The 19,555-nt window shown below is 36.4% G+C and overlaps 1 protein-coding gene across 1 annotated transcript; it reads left to right on the top strand.

The window, feature by feature from the left end:
- Window positions 1-1,517: 1,517 nt before the first annotated feature.
- LOC134689647 (trans-1,2-dihydrobenzene-1,2-diol dehydrogenase-like) lies at window positions 1,518-18,612 on the top strand. The gene is made up of 8 exons (XM_063549616.1): window positions 1,518-1,571; window positions 11,108-11,209; window positions 11,908-12,019; window positions 13,097-13,260; window positions 13,661-13,907; window positions 14,819-14,946; window positions 16,084-16,234; window positions 18,415-18,612. Exons 2-8 carry the CDS (start codon window positions 11,120-11,122, stop codon window positions 18,522-18,524), a joined length of 1,002 nt encoding a protein of 333 aa, XP_063405686.1. The 5' UTR covers window positions 1,518-1,571; window positions 11,108-11,119; the 3' UTR covers window positions 18,525-18,612.
- Window positions 18,613-19,555: the final 943 nt, after the last annotated feature.

The raw sequence follows: 19,555 nt of genomic DNA on the forward strand, positions 1-19,555 counted from the left end.
TAAAACTAAGTATAGAAACTTAATAAATCCCGTCCCTGGTGATACTAAGGCAGAAGTTTAGGTTTTATAAGAGTGGACATATTCATGGATTACAAGACCTAAATAAAGGGAATAATACAGTTAAGAAGCTTTTAGATACGGAGATAGGATGGCTGGTGTTCGTTTAACTTGGATTTCAGTTGAAAACTATTCATTTGTTTTCTTTATAGTTTAATTTTTAGAATTGATTCATCCGTTTTCAGACTTTCACCTTTAAAGATGGCAATGCATGTATATATAGATATATATTGTTCATTATTCCATTTTCTGTAAACTCCAACTACAAATTTTGAATTTTTTGAAATACTAAGGTTTTTCTACCTCAGTAGGTTCTCAATTCTCTTCAACTTCGTTCTTTATTCGGCCTTTTTAAGTTTTTTGAATTCGAGCGTCACTGATGAGTCTTTTGTAGACGAAACGCGCGTCTGGTGTATTTACAAAATTTAGTCCTGGTATCGTTGATGAGTTTATCTACACTGTCGTATATTGTATAAGTGAAGCAAATAGGACGAAGTCATCGCCCTGATATGTAATTGATAAATGTATGGTTTTATTCTAAATATTATAGGATTATTTTTTATATTCTTTAAATCATTCTAATACCAGCTAAGCTCGAAATCGTGTTGTTTCCCATAGAAATTCAACATATCATTAATTTCACTTGAAATTCGTTTAAATGTTATTTTTAGGTGGGAGAGGTATGTCAAGCATGTTTGGTCAGACTTTATATGCCGCAGTATATGATTATTTGTGTGTGAGTGAATTGCACATACTCTGAATATCAAGGCTACATAATATTATCAAAAAAAAGACCGTGTGTCCGTATGTCCGCACGGTTTCGTGACTCACAACCGTCTAGAGAAAATAGTCTATAGAAATAAGAAGATGTGGTATATGTATATATATATATTTGAGTACCCATGAGACAAAAACCATCCAAATCACAATGCGTAAAAATTTAAAAAAAATCATGATAGGTCAAAGTTCGGCCTTCAACACGGAGCCTTGTCTGTTTTGATTTACCGTACTGAGCCATTGAGTAAACCAATTCTAGGTTACTAGATAAGTTAACTCTAGATACATACATAGCGGAATGTTTTTGCCGCTTTCTCTTTATATATAGTGACCTTTATATACGGTTGTTTATTTATGTGACATTTTAGTCAAATGATAGGGGAAAAGGGGGGGGGGTGTAAGTCTCATGCAAGAATACCACAACTTATTATCTTTATATAAACAATGAACATTGTAATTATTACAAAGAATTATGATAATATATTCATTTAATTGGTCCTAATTAAATTCGTCTGATTTTAATATAGTTGTTATTTTTTTTTTATTTTGAATTCACTGTTTTCTTTTTTCTCATTTAAGCGCTGTTATCTGTTATCATCCACTTCTATGTTAGCTATATTAACTATATATAGATACTTGGGGTTATACTTATAAGATAATAAAATAAATCCTCCATTTCTATGTTTAGTAACAAGATAAATATATAGAACAGGTGAACCGAACCAGACCACTGATTTGTGAGTTATACACTTGTTATATTATTACTTTATGTGCATGTTGATGCTAAGAAAATAATGCAGAACATTCATCGTTATTCCCTTAACGTGTTATGACATACACAGTAGGACTGATTCGCTTTATTTTTTCAAACTAGGCCCATTTTTCGGAAATTATCATTACGATGGTGTGTGTGTGTGTGTGTGTGTGTGTGTTTATCTTTGAATATCGTTATCATGGTCTATGTCTTAATCTGTAGCCAGCTTTGCATTGCATATTAAATATTGCAGTTTAAAAATTGTCGGCGAATTTTGAGTACGTATTAAAAAGAATGGTAAGGTCATTACTTCTTAAACCAAAAATATATCGCAGGTATGAGTTATCTACCGACAACAAAATAAATGTGTTTGGTTCACTGAGAACGTTCTCATCAGATAAACCTTATACAAAAACAAACTCGGTATATTCCCTTCAGTTCGACATTATCAACTCCCGACAAAAAATATATAAACAAACACATTTAAAGCTCAGTATAGGCCTCGCACTTTGAGAATTAAAATTAAACTGTTTAATGTAGAAAAATATTGTACTTTTAGACGCAACGATTTTATTCACTTGTTAAAACTGTTTATATATTGTCATGAACATAAAACAGCATGCATCGATGGTCCTTTGGAAGCGTTATCATCTTCGGATCCACTGCTGTAGAGTCATGAATATAAAACAGCATGCATCGATGGTCCTTTGGTAGCGGTATCATCTCCATTGCTGTATATTGTCATGAATATTAAACAGCATGCATCGATGGTCCGTTGAAAGCGTTCTCATCTCCGGATACACTGCTGTAGAGTCATGAATATAAAACAGCATGTATCGATGGTCCTTTGGTAGCGTTCTCATCTCCAGTGCTGTATATTGTCATGAATATAAAACAGCATGCATCGATGGTCCTTTGGTAGCGTTCTCATCTCCAGTGCTGTATATTGTCATGAATATAAAACAGCATGCATCGATGGTCCTTTGGTAGCGTCCTCATCTCCAGTGCTGTAGAGTCATGAATATAAAACAGCATGCATCGATGGTCCTTTGGTGGCGTTTTCTTCTCCAGTGCTGTTGAGTCATGAATATAAAACAGCATGTATCGATGGTCCTTTGGTAGCGTTCTCATCTCCAGTGCTGTATATTGTCATGAATATAAAACAGCATGCATCGATGGTCCTTTGGTAGCGTTTTGATCTCCAGTGCTGTAGAGTCATGAATTATAAAACAGCATGCATCGATGGTCCTTTGGTAGCGTTCTCATCTCCAGTGATGTATATTGTCATGAATATAAAACAGCATGCATCGATGGTCCTTTGGTAGCGTCCTCATCTCCAGTACTGTATATTGTCATGAATATAAAACAGCATGCGTCGATGGTCTTTTGGTAGCGTTCTCATCTCCAGTGCTGTAGAGTCATGAATATAAAATAGCATGCATCGATGGTCCTTTGGTAGCGTCCTCATCTCCAGTACTGTATATTGTCATGAATATAAAACAGCATGCATCGATGGTCCTTTGGTAGCGTCCTCATCTCCAGTGCTGTAGATTCATGAATATAAAACAGCATGCATCGATGGTCCTTTGGTAGCGTTCTCATCTCCAGTGCTGTATATTGTCATGAATATAAAACAGCATGTATCGATGGTCCTTTGGTAGCGTTCTCATCTCATCTCCAGTGCTCTATATTGTCATGAATATAAAACAGCATGCATCGATGGTCCTTTGGTAGCGTCCTCATCTCCAGTACTGTATATTGTCATGAATATAAAACAGCATGCATAGATGGTCCTTTGATAGCGTTCTCATCTCCAGTGTTGTAGATTCATGAATATAAAACAGCATGCATCGATGTTAATTTGGTAGCGTTCTCATCTCCAGTGCTGTATATTGTCATGAATATAAAACAGCATGCATCGATGGTCCTTTGGTAGCGTTCTTTTCTCCAGTGCTGTAGAGTCATGAATATAAAACAGCATGCATCGATGGACCTTTGGTAGCGTTCTCATCTCCAGTGCTGTATATTGTCATGAATATAAAACAGCATGCATCGATGGTCCTTTGGTAGCGTTCTCATCTCCAGTGCTGTATATTGTCATAAATATAAAACAGCATGCATCGATGGTCCTTTGGTAGCGTTCTCATCTCCAGTACTGTATATTGTCATGAATATAAAACAGCATGTATCGATGGTCCTTTGGTAGCGTTCTCATCTTCAGTGCTGTATATTGTCATGAATATAAAACAGAATGCATCGATGGTACTTTGGTAGCGTTCTCATCTCCAGTGCTGTATATTTTCATGAATATAAAACAGCATGCATCGATGGTCCTTTGGTAGCGTCCTCATCTCCAGTGCTGTAGAGTCATGCATATATACAGCATGCATCGATGGTCATTTGGTAGCGTTCTCATCTCCACCGCTGTAGAGTCATGAATATAAAACAGCATGCATCGATGGTAATTTGGTAGCGTTCTCATCTCCAGTGCTGTATATTGTAATGAATATAAAACAGCATGCATCGATGGTCCTTTGGTAGCGTCCTCATCTCCAGTGATGTATATTGTCATGAATATAAAACAGCATGCATCGATGGTCCTTTGGTAGCGTCCTCATCTCCAGTACTGTATATTGTCATGAATATAAAACAGCATGCGTCGATGGTCTTTTGGTAGCGTTCTCATCTCCAGTGCTGTAGAGTCATGAATATAAAATAGCATGCATCGATGGTCCTTTGGTAGCGTCCTCATCTCCAGTACTGTATATTGTCATGAATATAAAACAGCATGCATCGATGGTCCTTTGGTAGCGTCCTCATCTCCAGTGCTGTAGATTCATGAATATAAAACAGCATGCATCGATGGTCCTTTGGTAGCGTTCTCATCTCCAGTGCTGTATATTGTCATGAATATAAAACAGCATGTATCGATGGTCCTTTGCATGGTAGCGTTCTCATCTCATCTCCATTGCTGTATATTGTCATGAATATAAAACAGCATGCATCGATGGTCCTTTGGTAGCGTCCTCATCTCCAGTGCTGTAGATTCATGAATATAAAATAGCATGCATCGATGGTCCTTTGGTAGCGTCCTCATCTCCAGTACTGTATATTGTCATGAATATAAAACAGCATGCATCGATGGTCCTTTGGTAGCGTCCTCATCTCCAGTGCTGTAGAGTCATGAATATAAAATAGCATGCATCGATGGTCCTTTGGTAGCGTCCTCATCTCCAGTACTGTATATTGTCATGAATATAAAACAGCATGCATAGATGGTCCTTTGATAGCGTTCTCATCTCCAGTGTTGTAGATTCATGAATATAAAACAGCATGCATCGATGTTAATTTGGTAGCGTTCTCATCTCCAGTGCTGTATATTGTCATGAATATAAAACAGCATGCATCGATGGTCCTTTGGTAGCGTTCTCATCTCCAGTGCTGTAGAGTCATGAATATAAAACAGCATGCATCGATGGACCTTTGGTAGCGTTCTCATCTCCAGTGCTGTATATTGTCATGAATATAAAACAGCATGCATCGATGGTCCTTTGGTAGCGTCCTCATCTCCAGTGCTGTAGATTCATGAATATAAAACAGCATGCATCGATGGTCCTTTGGTAGCGTTCTCATCTCCAGTGCTGTATATTGTCATGAATATAAAACAGCATGTATCGATGGTCCTTTGCATGGTAGCGTTCTCATCTCATCTCCATTGCTGTATATTGTCATGAATATAAAACAGCATGCATCGATGGTCCTTTGGTAGCGTCCTCATCTCCAGTGCTGTAGATCCATGAATATAAAATAGCATGCATCGATGGTCCTTTGGTAGCGTCCTCATCTCCAGTACTGTATATTGTCATGAATATAAAACAGCATGCATCGATGGTCCTTTGGTAGCGTCCTCATCTCCAGTGCTGTAGAGTCATGAATATAAAATAGCATGCATCGATGGTCCTTTGGTAGCGTCCTCATCTCCAGTACTGTATATTGTCATGAATATAAAACAGCATGCATAGATGGTCCTTTGATAGCGTTCTCATCTCCAGTGTTGTAGATTCATGAATATAAAACAGCATGCATCGATGTTAATTTGGTAGCGTTCTCATCTCCAGTGCTGTATATTGTCATGAATATAAAACAGCATGCATCGATGGTCCTTTGGTAGCGTTCTCATCTCCAGTGCTGTAGAGTCATGAATATAAAACAGCATGCATCGATGGACCTTTGGTAGCGTTCTCATCTCCAGTGCTGTATATTGTCATGAATATAAAACAGCATGCATCGATGGTCCTTTGGTAGCGTTCTCATCTCCAGTGCTGTATATTGTCATAAATATAAAACAGCATGCATCGATGGTCCTTTGGAAACGTTCTCATCTCCAGTGCTGTATATTGTCATGAATATAAAACAGCATGTATCGATGGTCCTTTGTTAGCGTTCTCATCTTCAGTGCTGTATATTGTCATGAATATAAAACAGAATGCATCGATGGTATTTTGGTAGCGTTCTCATCTCCAGTGCTGTATATTGTCATGAATATAAAACAGCATGCATCGATGGTCCTTTGGTAGCGTCCTCATCTCCAGTGCTGTAGAGTCATGCATATATACAGCATGCATCGATTGTCATTTGGTAGCGTTCTCATCTCCACTGCTGTAGAGTCATGAATATAAAACAGCATGCATCGATGGTAATTTGGTAGCATTCTCATCTCCAGTGCTGTATATTGTAATGAATATAAAACAGCATGCATCGATGGACCTTTGGTAGCGTTCTCATCTCCAGGGCTGTAGAGTCATGAATATTAACAGCATGCATCGATGGTCATTTGGTAGCGTTCTCATCTCCAGTGCTGTAGAGTCGTGAATATAAAACAGCATGCATCGATGGTAATTTGGTAGCGTTCTCATCTCCAGTGCTGTATATTGTCATGAATATAAAACAGCATGCATCGATTGTCCTTTGGTAGCGTTCTTATCTCCAGTGCTGTAGAGTCATGAATATAAAATAGCGTGCATCGATGGTCCTTTGGTAGCGTCCTAATCTCCAGTGCTGTAGAGTCATGAATATAAAACAGCATGCATCGATGGTCCTTTGGTGGCGTTCTCTTCTCCAGTGCTGTTGAGTCATGAATATAAAACAGCATGTATCGATGGTCCTTTGGTAGCGTTCTCATCTCCAGTGCTGTATATTGTCATGAATATAAAACAGCATGCATCGATGGTCCTTTGGTAGCGTTTTGATCTCCAGTGCTGTAGAGTCATGAATATAAAACAGCATGCATCGATGGTCCCTTGGTAGCGTTCTCATATCCAGTGATGTATATTGTCATGAATATAAAACAGCATGCATCGATGGTCCTTTGGTAGCGTCCTCATCTCCAGTACTGTATATTGTCATGAATATAAAACAGCATGCGTCGATGGTCCTTTGGTAGCGTTCTCATCTCCAGTGCTGTATATTGTCATGAATATAAAACAGCATGCATCGATGGTCCTTTGGTAGCGTCCTTATCTCCAGTGCTGTATATTGTCATGAATATAAAACAGCATGCATCGATGGTCCTTTGGTAGCGTTCTCATCTCCAGTGCTGTATATTGTCATGAATATAAAACAGCATGTATCGATGGTCCTTTGGTAGCGTTCTGATCTCATCTCCAGTGCTGTATATTGTCATGAATATAAAACAGCATGCATCGATGGTCCTTTGGTAGCGTCCTCATCTCCAGTACTGTAGAGTCATGAATATAAAACAGCATGCATAGATGGTCCTTTCATAGCGTCCTCATCTCCAGTGTTGTAGATTCATGAATATAAAACAGCATGCATCGATGGTAGTTTGGTAGCGTTCTCATCTCCAGTGCTGTATATTGTCATGAATATAAAACAGCATGCATCGATGGTCCTTTGGTAGCGTTCTCATCTCCAGTGCTGTAGAGTCATGAATATGAAACAGCATGCATCGATGGACCTTTGGTAGCGTTCTCATCTCCAGTGCTGTATATTGGCATGAATATAAAACAGGATGCATCGATGGTCCTTTAGTAGCGTTCTCATCTCCAGTGCTGTATATTGTCATGAATATAAAACAGCATGCATCGATGGTCCTATGGTAGCGTTCTCATCTCCAGTGCTGTATATTGTCATGAATATAAAACAGCATGTATCGATGGTCCTTTGGTAGCGTTCTCATCTCCAGTGCTGTATATTGTCATGAATATAAAACAGAATGCATCGATAGTCCTTTGGTAGCGTTCTCATCTCCAGTGCTGTATATTGTCATGAATATAAAACAGCATGCATTGATGGTCCTTTGGTAGCGTCCTCATCTCCAGTGCTGTAGAGTCATGCATATATACAGCATGCATCGATGGTCATTTGGTAGCGTTCTCATCTCCAGTGCTGTGGAGTCATGAATATTAACAGCATGCATCGATGGTCATTTGGTAGCGTTCTCATCTCCAGTGCTGTAGAGTCATGAATATAAAACAGCATGCATCGATGGTAATTTGGTAGCTTTCTCATCTCCAGTGCTGTATATTGTAATGAATATAAAACAGCATGCAGCGATGGTCCTTTGGTAGCGTTCTCATCTCCAGTGCTGTAGAGTCATGAATATAAAACAGCATGCATCGATGGACCTTTGGTAGCGTTCTCGTCTCCAGGGCTGTAGAGTCATGAATATTAACAGCATGCATCGATGGTCATTTGGTAGCGTTCTCATCTCCAGTGCTGTAGAGTCATGAATATAAAACAGCATGCATCGATGGTCCTTTGGTAGCGTTCTCTTCTCCAGTGCTGTTGAGTCATGAATATAAAACAGCATGTATCGATGGTCCTTTGGTAGCGTTCTCATCTCCAGTGCTGTATATTGTCATGAATATAAAACAGCATGCATCGATGGTCCTTTGGTAGCGTTTTGATCTCCAGTGCTGTAGAGTCATGAATATAAAACAGCATGCATCGATGGTCCTTTGGTAGCGTTCTCATATCCAGTGATGTATATTGTCATGAATATAAAACAGCATGTATCGATGGTCCTTGCTAGCGTCCTCATCTCCAGTACTGTATATTGTCATGAATATAAAACAGCATGCGTCGATGGTCCTTTGGTAGCGTTCTCATCTCCAGTGCTGTATATTGTCATGAATATAAAACAGCATGCATCGATGGTCCTTTGGTAGCGATCTCATCTCCAGTGCTGTAGAGTCATGAATATGAAACAGCATGCATCGATGGTCCTTTGATAGCGTTCTCATCTCCAGTGCTGTATATTGTCATGAATATAAAACAGCTTATATCGATGGTCCTTTGGTAGCGTTCTCATCTCCAGTGCTGAATATTGTCATGAATATTAACAGCATGTATCGATGGTCCTTTGGTAGCGTTCTCATCTCAAGTTCTGTATATTGTCATGAATATAAAACAGCATGCATCGATGGTCCTTTGGTAGCGTCCTCATCTCCAGTCCTGTAGAGTCATGAATATAAAACAGCATGCATCGATGGTCCTTTATTTGGTAGCGTTCCCATCTCCAGTGCTGTAGAGTCATGAATATAAAACAGCATGCATCGATGGTCCTTTGGTAGCGTTCTCATCTCCTGTCATCGATGGTTCTTTGATAGCGTTCTTATTTCCAGTCATCGATGGTCCTTTGGTAGCGTTCTCATCTCCCGTCATCGATGGTCCTTTGGTAGCATTCTCATCTCCAGTCATCGTTGGTCCTTTGGTAGCGTTCTCATTTCCAGTCATCGATGGTCCTTTGGTAGCTTTCTCATCTCCAGTCATCGATGGTCCTTTGGTAGCGTTCTCATCTCTAGAGCTGTAAATTGTGGGTTCATATGCACCAGTGTCGATTCAACATGTTCAAATGTTTCCTATTCTGACATCGGACTCCTCGGACTTACATTGGCTATAGGTATAAGGGGGGGAGGTTGAGATATCAAAAGACATATTTAACCCGCGGCTTTTATGCGCCTGTCCCAAGTCATGAGCCTCTGGCCTTATATAATTTCTATTTTTATTTTTGTGTGTTTAATTTGGAGTTTAGTATGACCTCAATTAGCACTGAACTAGTATGCATATTTGTTTAGGGGCCTGCAGCTGAAGCACGCCTTCGGGTGCAGGAGTTTCTCGTTGAATTGAAGACCCATTGGTGGCCTTCGGATGTTGCCTGCTCTATGGTCGGGTTGTTGTCTCTTTGACACATTCCCCGTATCCAATCTCAATTTTATTCATTATTGATATTTGCTGCTTTCTGCTCAGCAAGCGGCATGAGGGTGTGAGAAAAAGACTTGTCGACTCTAAGTTAGAATTATATAAGAAGATGTGGTATGCGTTTCAATGAGACAGCTCTCCACCCAGGTCACAATTTGTAAAAAATTAACCATTATACAGGTCAAAAATGCTCATACTAAACAGCAAGCTATAACAGGCCCTAGAATAACTTGTGTAAATCCAATTAAACGGTCTAATTTATCTATAGAAATGAGAAACCAGAAACACTTATGAACTACATCAACAAACTACAACCACTTAACAACAGGTTCCAGACTTAAGACAGGTACACACAAATTCAGGGGGTTTAGTGTGTCATGATAGGGTGACATGTATAATTGTAAACTATCTCGGGGAAAAGTTCAACTCAGCGTGCCGATCTCAGTACAAGGTAAATAGATATAAGAAGATGTTGTGTGAGTGCCAATGAGACAACTCTCCATCCAAATAACAATTTATAAAAGAAAACCATTATAGATCAATGTACGGCCTTCAAAACGGAGCCTTGGAACGAAGCACATTTCATTTAATATCGAATACTAGTATCCTATTTATGCATTTTTTTTTGCCATCAATCAGCATCCTTGCATGTGAAGATAACCTTAAGCCTCTGTTTTATTCTTATTTCTATTTCTCCATCTGTGAACTTTGGTTTATTCTAGCCTCTAACATATAACATTACAAACATGTCGAAAGCCATCCGTTTATTTCAGAAGAAGGTAATGTATGTCTGATATTGCTCTGTAGATGTTTTCATGTTAATATATATAACAGCAATCAAAAGACTGAAACTGTGTACAAAGTGAAAGGCGGAAGATACCAAAAGGATATTCAAACTCATAAGTCGAAAACAATCTGTCATCTATACGTGAAGCAAAAGTGACACTCTTTCTGCATGTTAACTAGATTTGCATGCAGGGAAAATTCATTCTTTGCGCACTTGCCGTATTGTTGGTATTTAATTTCATAAAAACCAAAAAACTACAACTGGGTAACTAGAGAGACAGTTACACAGTTAATTTGAGTTCGTTTAAATAGCATCAGTAGCGGATTCAGGGGGAGGGTTCTGATTTGAATGGGGAAATATAGCTGGAACACCGCATTTATCCTGGATTAGGATCCCATTTTATAAATGGCTGGATCTGCCCCTGAGCATATACATCAAATGCATGATGCGGATGCTAAACGAGATACCATATATTACTAATGTCGATATTTTTTCGTGATATGTTACAGAAATAATTCAAAATGGCGCTAAAATGGGGAATATGCAGTACTGGAAAAATCTGCAGTGATTTCTGTTCAGCATTAAAAACCCTGCCATCAGAGAAACATCAGGTGAGACATATTACTGGTTTTTTTTACCAGCTTTATTGTTATCATTTCTCTAAGAAGATTTGCACTTGCAATCGGTTTTCATAAAAAAAAATGTATACTAATCCATTAAATGATATCTGACACTTGTTGAAACTGTAATACAATGAAGATTCACAAGTCTCTTTGTCTGTTGCGTTTTTTTTTTTTATCGCATCACCTTTTAACTTGGATACTCTGATCGGAGTTTGTAACTTCTACGTATTTTAGTAGTTTCCAATGCAGAACAACACATACATTAGTTCCCCTCTGGCAGCCATATTGATCGGCATCAACGCGGAAACTATATAATTTTAGATCGACTTTTCCAGTCACATAGTTTACATGGACTATTGTATTTAAGGTGGACAGGTACCCAACACTTTCACTAAAATTGATTTGGCTCGTTTAATTTTCATAAAGTTTTGTTAAAGTATTTATTTTGCAATTGACATTTGACAAACACCAATTCTAATCATTGATAAGCTGAATATTCCTTTTACAACACAACGTAATTAAAACGTTAAGCTGACTTTACATAGTTATCTCCCTGTAGTGTTAGGTACCACCTTAAAGTAACTAATATTTTTCGTATTTAGAAAGTGCTATTATAACAAACAATAAAACAAACGACATACCTATATATAGTATATGTACACCTGAATTTTTCGTTGTTTCCTTAGATAGTTGCTGTTGTTTCGCGATCACAAGAAACAGCAGAGAAGTTCGCCACTACATTTGACATTTCAAAAACGTACAGCTCATATGAAAAGTTTGCAGCAGACCCAGACATTGGTAATGCTATTGTTTGAATGATTCACTTATGTTGAAGGATTTGGTCAAGCGAGATTCTCTCTTTCGCATTGAAAAATTAATAAATTTCATTGTGTGAACCATTAGAAATTTCTTTACCGGCATTAGTTTTGAAATGTAGTGTAGTGTTTTGTTTTGTTTTATTTAATGTATAACATTTTTAACTTGTGATTTTTTCCGATATCCGACATCTTAAAAGCCTGTCACTCATCAAGTAAGATAATGAGAGGTACACAAATATGAAATTTTAAACACAAATAAACAGGTTGACCTATAATGATGGTTTATTTTTATAAATTGTGCACAACTTGGACGGAGAGTTGTCTCATTGACACTCGTACCACATCTTCCTGTATCTATTTTATACCGATTTTTCCAAATTCAAATGGTAATCAAAGTCACTAGTACAAGTATCAGTAAGACTTAGTTTCACAATATACCTTAGTATCAAAAATTTGTTTAAATGATATATTTAAAATCTGGAACAGTTTTTCCTTTACATATGACATTTACATATGGGGCAGAATCTGCTGACCTATCCGAAGTTCGTGTTCGTGTTGCTCAATATTTAGTTTTCCATGTTTTATTTTGGTAAACTGTTGTTTTTTCCATGGCGCTGTCTGTTTGGCATCGATTGATTTGGTATCTTCAGCCTCTCTTTGAAAGTGAATCATATGTTGAGCATATACACGTGTTTTGCTTCGGGTAAATTTAAATCGGTTCTTTCTATTTAATCCGCATGCGCAAAGTATGAGATGCTGTTGTTGTCGTTCCCTTTTTTTTTATATTGCTGAGCAAATCGAAACAGTCGCACAGCATAATGAAATAGAGCACTTCGTGGTTAGATCGGCTATATTGGATAGGGGGGGGGGGGGGGCAGAATTTTTAGAAAGAGGTGGAACTAGTATGAAAGTATGGGAAATACTATGCTCTGTTTAAATTATGTTTTCTCGTATTTTTTACACCATTTTTACCTCCATTATGAAAATCTGCCCCTATCACATATGGCCGAACTAACCGTGAAGAGCCCTATTGAACACAAATGCTTTCCCTTTTTAGAAGTAGTATACATCGGAAGTTCACACACAGAACACGTCAGGTTGAGTATTCTAATGCTAAAGGCAGGGAAACATGTTCTCTGTGAAAAACCATTGTCAGATACACTAGAAGATGTGAAACTGGTTCATAAAGTTGCTGAAGAGAAACAACTCTTTTTTATGGAGGTATGTAGAATATAATAATACACAATTTAGTCTCAATTAGTTTAGTGAATACTGCTGTGTACGGTTCTTTAAAATAAAAATAAGAAGATGCAGTATGTAAGCTGATGAGACAACACTTCATCATACAATAAATGTCGTAGAAGTGAGAAACTAAAAAGTATCAACACACGCGGCCTTCAACAATAAGAAAAATTCATTTCCACAAGCTATAAAAGTCCTCCAAACGACAAATGAAATGCAATTAAAACGAGAAAATTAAAAAAAGTTATATAGAGTCAATCAATATAGAAGAATTTAGTTTCAAAACACATGTTTTTTCTCTGCACCCAACCCTTTTAAAACAATCATAATACGTTATATGTATAAACGTTTCTTATGTTACACAAATAAATAACACCAGGCGGTATGGAGTCGCTGTTTTCCACTGTACCACAGAATCAAAGAGGAAATCACTTCCAAGAGCATAGGAGCACCACAGATGGTGTCGGCAAGGTTCTTCGTAAGTTTTGATTATATCGAACGCCTTAAAACACAAATAAGAGCAGGATTTTTACTGGATGCCGGTATTTACACTGTACAGTTGGCATGTTTGGTGTATGGGGAAGAACCAGTATCAATTAAAGCAGTAGGGGAAATAGCTGAAACTGGTAGGTAAAAAAAATAGATGCCGATATAGTGTTTGTATTTGTAATCTGTTTCACATAATGTCTGTTATGATTTTGTCAGTAAACCAAACACTATGAGACAAATTATTTTCAATTCAATTTTACTCCATTTTTGGATATGAGATTTATTCATTGTTACCTTGCACAAGTAACATTCAGTGTAAACATTGGGACAATAAAAGACAGTTAATAACAAGAGGAAGTTTGTAAATAAGTAAGAATAAAAAATCAGTATCAAACATTTCCTTTGTTTATAAAATTTTCGTCTCCGTCTCGCCTGCGACACATAAGCGAGAGGTTTTCACTGTCGTACGCAGCAACGGTGGCGTCAGCAATTTTTTAAGTAGTGATTATGTCAGTGTATTAGAACACTGATAATTGACAAACAATTAAGCATGCTAAAGTGATGCCATTTAGATTTGCATTAGAATAATAAAATGACATACTCAGATGTATACAAGATCAGACATTTCTTCGATTCATCTGTTTATTACACAGTTTACAATCTCTCTCCCTATATATATATCAAATTGGAATTGCCATTTCAGAATTTAAAGGACTTTGGATACTTTTATTGTTCGTGTAGTACCCGAAAACGAACCGAGCATACATCACGTCCCTGACTTAATTTACATTGTGGCGGAGTTTTTGAATAATCCCAACGTTCTAATAACTTCACACAGAATGCATTTGATTCTGAAACAGCGTATTCAAGTGATTGTTTTTCTTAAAGGCTTTGGACTATGACGTTTTTGATTTTTCATGACCAAAATAAAAAAGCGTACATGACGCACACACACACATGCATGGAATCTTTGATGAGTTTTATTCGCCGTGAGAATCTGATTGATAAGGCAGATGGTTTAGGATGATGATTCACATTTTTGTTCCAGGTCACGACATTGATGGGTGTATCATTTTATCATACAGCAAAGGACAAAAGGCGTGTCTGATGTACTCGTCAAAAGTTAAAGGTGCCACAAACTGTGCTTCCATTCATGGTACCAATGGTTCAATTGAGGTAATTTAAGGGAGTTCTTTTCTCAGTTTCAATAATAATAAACTTTTAAAAAAACTAGTTTATATTGGTAGGGGATTAATAAAGGTATAAAAAGAGCAAAAACAAATGTAGGTCAATGTTTTTGGAGATATCAGCCTATGAAATTTAGGCAGGAAAATATTCTCTATTTACTTTTCATAGCTTTATTATTGATAAGATTAAGTTCTCCAAACTATTAAAAAATAATTAAAATTTTTTATAAGACTTTAAGAGATTGCTTCTAATTATGCATGTACAAGATTTATAAAAAAGAAAAATTTGGTCAATGGGGAATTTGTTTTTAGGCATTCAAACGGATAAAGCCAGACGATACCGAAAATATGTCAAAAATTCCCAAACATGACAAGCGAATCTCATTAAGTAATATTGAAAATTTTATTAAAGTTATATGAATCGAGTTTTAAGAAGTTTTAATCTATCGAACCATGGGCATTTAATTTTTTTTCATTGATTACACATATATAACGTATTATCAACAGATACTATGTCAGTCAGTGGTTGTTGATCGCAAGCTATATGTAATTAACCTTCGAGCATGTTGCTGCCGAAGTTAACCGGATCGTGACATTGATAAGCAACAAAAAATAAAGAACGTGAAAATCGTGAAAGTCGTAATAGATAATCGAATTGAAACAGCCTTGACATTTGTTTTTATATTTTCCATTGTTTTTTTATTTGTTAATTACACTATTGACAGTTGAAAAATGATAATGTAGTAAGAATCGCATATTTCTATTTACCTTCAAGCATGTTAACATTCTTTCGTCTCGGTTTACCCCTCGCATTTGCACTGTGCAGATGCCGAAGTTATAACGAGAGGTTTCGTAGCGAGGGTCACTGCATATGGTAAAAAATCGACAAAATTAGTGTCTGGGAAGTCAATAATTCAATTTCTGTAAATTATTTAGAATTTTGATTATATAAATTATTGTTCTGAAAAAAAACCCTTTCACTTCTTTGAGAGTAATACTTATCCATTCAATTGGAAACAACATGTTCAACTTTTAAAAAAATAATCCACATCGCCTTAATAAGAAAAAAAAATGATTGAGCGTGGTCTCGTTTGATACAATTAAAGATAAGAATAATTATTTTTAGATAGACGATCACTTTTGGTGCCCAAAAGAAGTTAAACTACCAACCGGAAAGGAAACAAACGAAATTCCCATTGGTCCTGTGCCATTCTATTATCCTAACAGTGGTGGCTTGTGTTATGAGGCAGAGGAAGTCAGGAAATGTATAAAGAGCGGTATGGTTTTAGATATATCAGACATATAGTCAGCTTTACGACAATCAAAACCCTCAAGTTTATTAGTTAGATATGAAATACAAGGACATTCATAAAATTGAAAATGAAAATGGGGAATATGGCAAAGAGACAACAACCCAACAAAAGAACGTAACAAACGAAGACCACCAATGTGTCTTCCATGCAGCTAGAAAGTCCCGCACCCGGAGGGGTGGCTCAGCTGGTACCAAAATGAAAAGATGTACTAGTTCAGTGAAAAGTTATAAATTCATGTATTGTCATGGATATAAAAAAGAGCCGCTAACGAAATACTTTGTTGAGTACAACATAGAGAAAAGTCAAGTTACTTTCTTCAATGTAACACGTATTGCCATAAAACTTATAATCACAACAGAATATGTAATACAGATTTGGTTCTAAGAAGAAGATGTGAACAAGAATGAAATTCAAAATCGAGCTAATGAAACACATTTGTTTGACGGCGCCTACACTAACTCCGGAAATTATAAATACGTTTTGTGTGAGAGTTGTTATCAAAACTTTTGCAACGGTTCTTGTTTTTGTTTAATGAACTGGCGCTCTTAGTTTGGTCCTCAATGCTCTTCAAATTTGTATATTATGTGGCCTTTTAAACGTTTTGGATTCGAGCGTCACTGATGAGTATTTCGTAGACAAAACGCGCGTCTGGCGTAAATACTAAGTTTAATCCTGGTATCTATGATGAGTTTATATATATATATATTTCTATAAACGAGTCTAAATTGAAAACTCCGTTCAAACTTATGATTGCGTTGGATAAAAACCGCAATTTAATACGTGTGCATGTAAAACAAATTTCGTTGTAGAAGGGTCTAAAACCAGCATAAACAACATTTTCCAAAAGACCAAAAAACTGAAAAAGTCTATTTAAACAAAACGCATTTGACTAACATGTCGAAAAACTGATGTCTAAACCTTGCTGACTGCCAAATAAAATTGATCACAAGATGTAACAAAATGGATCTTAATATAAGTTTAATACTAAACAGAAAAAAAATAACTTGGGGCCACGATGTTATGCCACAAGCATACGGTGTCAATATTTTTTTAGTACACCAGATCCGGATCTCGATAATAAATGTCTCTTCAGTGCTGTTAGGAATCGAAACGGTATTTGACCGGCCATATAAAAAGTACCCTAATTTTTAGGAAAGTACATTCATTTTTTAGATAGACACTTGAATTTTAAGAGTCAATATAGGATGAACGGATCATATAAACCGGAGGGAAAGATGATGCAAGCCCTAACGAAAAAATATAAACGAGTCTAAATTGAAAACTACGTTCAAACCTATGATTGCGTTGGATAAAAACCGCAATTTTAATACGTGTGTATGTAAAACAAATTTCGTTGTAGAAGGGTCTAAAAAAAGCACAAACAACATTTTCCAAAAGACCCAAAAAGTGAAAAAGTCTATTTAAACAAAACGCATTTGACTAACAGGTCGAACAACTGATGTTCTCTAACCCTGCTCACTGCCATTGGCGATTGCCAAATAAAATTGATCACAAGATGTAACAAAATGGATCTTAATATAAATTTAATACTAAACAGAAAAAAAAAATTACTTGGGGCCACGATGTTATGCCACAATCATACGGTGTCAATTTTTTTTAGTACACCAGATTCGGATTTCGACAATAAATGTCTCTTCAATGTATATTTTTATATATATATAACTGTCTAAACATCAACCAAACAATGTTAGATCTTCTAATTTGCTTTCGTTAGTTTTTTGTTCTTTCCTCGCCGGGATTTGAACCCATGCTTCTGAGATATCGTGACACTAAATCGCATGCACTGTAGTTGTCCCGCTAGACCACACTATCACCTGAGCTTCATAACATTAAGCTTTCGGTGGCCGGATGGCCACGTCAGTTTTAATCTAGCGTATCATTACAGTACATGATATATAAGGCATATATATTTGTAACATTTACTAGTTCATTGATACCTATGTTTGTTTCGCGGATGATACACGAATCCCAAAACAAGTACAATGTACACGCACATTTTGGACGCCTGTTTGATGAAATGATTCACTGACACATACATTTGTCTGATGGTTTTTAAATCGCTTAGTATACCTATTTGCATGTATGGATTTTAATGATTAATAATGCATATGTTACATGTTTAGGGATAACTGAATATGCCAACTATACACATAAAGATTCTGAGATGGTTCATAAAATAGCGGAGGAAGTAGCAAAACAGATTGGTCGAAAATTACCGTATGGGAAGGACTAAAACGTTACAGATGTTACTTGTAAAACTGAATTGAGTGTACAACATGTACAACGTAAAGAGTGTAACAATACATAAAAATACCATACAGTATGCAAAAACTTTAAAAAAAATAATAATAAAACAAATAAATAAATTGAAAAAAAACTGCTCTTGTTGTTACGTTTGTTGTAGAAAATCAAAGTGTATTGACCTTTTTATATTGATGTATCACTGTGTCATATTTTTATATGGTTGAAATAAACCTGTGATTTTGTCCCTTACTCTTAACGCTTTCGTATATCATATGTTTTCGTATCAACCACATTTCGTCGGTTTCGACTACATACGCGTATATTGTGGCGTGTTTTTCGCTTTCTATATTTAGAACAACAACACCACTACAACTTGACATATTTAAAGCATATTCAACGTCCTTGTTTAAAGACATTAGAACAAATTGAATAAAACTGACCTATTTAGCAATTTTTATTTATTGTCAAAAATATGCATCACTAGAATAGTTGTTGAAAAAAATTCTGAAGGGTTAAAATAAAGTCCAGATATGTTTTTGCAAGTCAGACACCGGATCTTCAAGACATGTGACTGTCATTTTTTTCCCCGTTTTGATTACAAACCAGCGAGTTAAAATTAGCAGGGTTCTTATATAAAATGGTTGTTCAATATCTGACAATTTTTTTTATTCATTCTTGATACATGAAGATGAACATTCTTAACTTTTTATATTTAATTCTAAATTTTGAAAAACTGCACTATATTTTAGAAAAAAATGATGTATTTTGTACAAACCAGGTGCCAATCTGAAATTAATAAAAATCTTAAAATTTCAGCACACGAAACACCAACCTATTTTATAATTTTTTTTTATGATTTAAGCGATCACCAGAACCACGACTTAAGGATGTACTTAGGTGAGGTTTTTGAATTTTTGGAAATGTTTTTCCATACAATACAATGTAAAATATTTTCCCCCATAACACCCATTTATTTTTTCATATAAGACTTAATAACTCATGAAAGGCCATTTACCAAAA

Source organism: Mytilus trossulus, chromosome 11 (genome assembly GCF_036588685.1).
Source record: "Mytilus trossulus isolate FHL-02 chromosome 11, PNRI_Mtr1.1.1.hap1, whole genome shotgun sequence".
In the NCBI taxonomy this organism is placed as follows: domain Eukaryota; kingdom Metazoa; phylum Mollusca; class Bivalvia; order Mytilida; family Mytilidae; genus Mytilus; species Mytilus trossulus.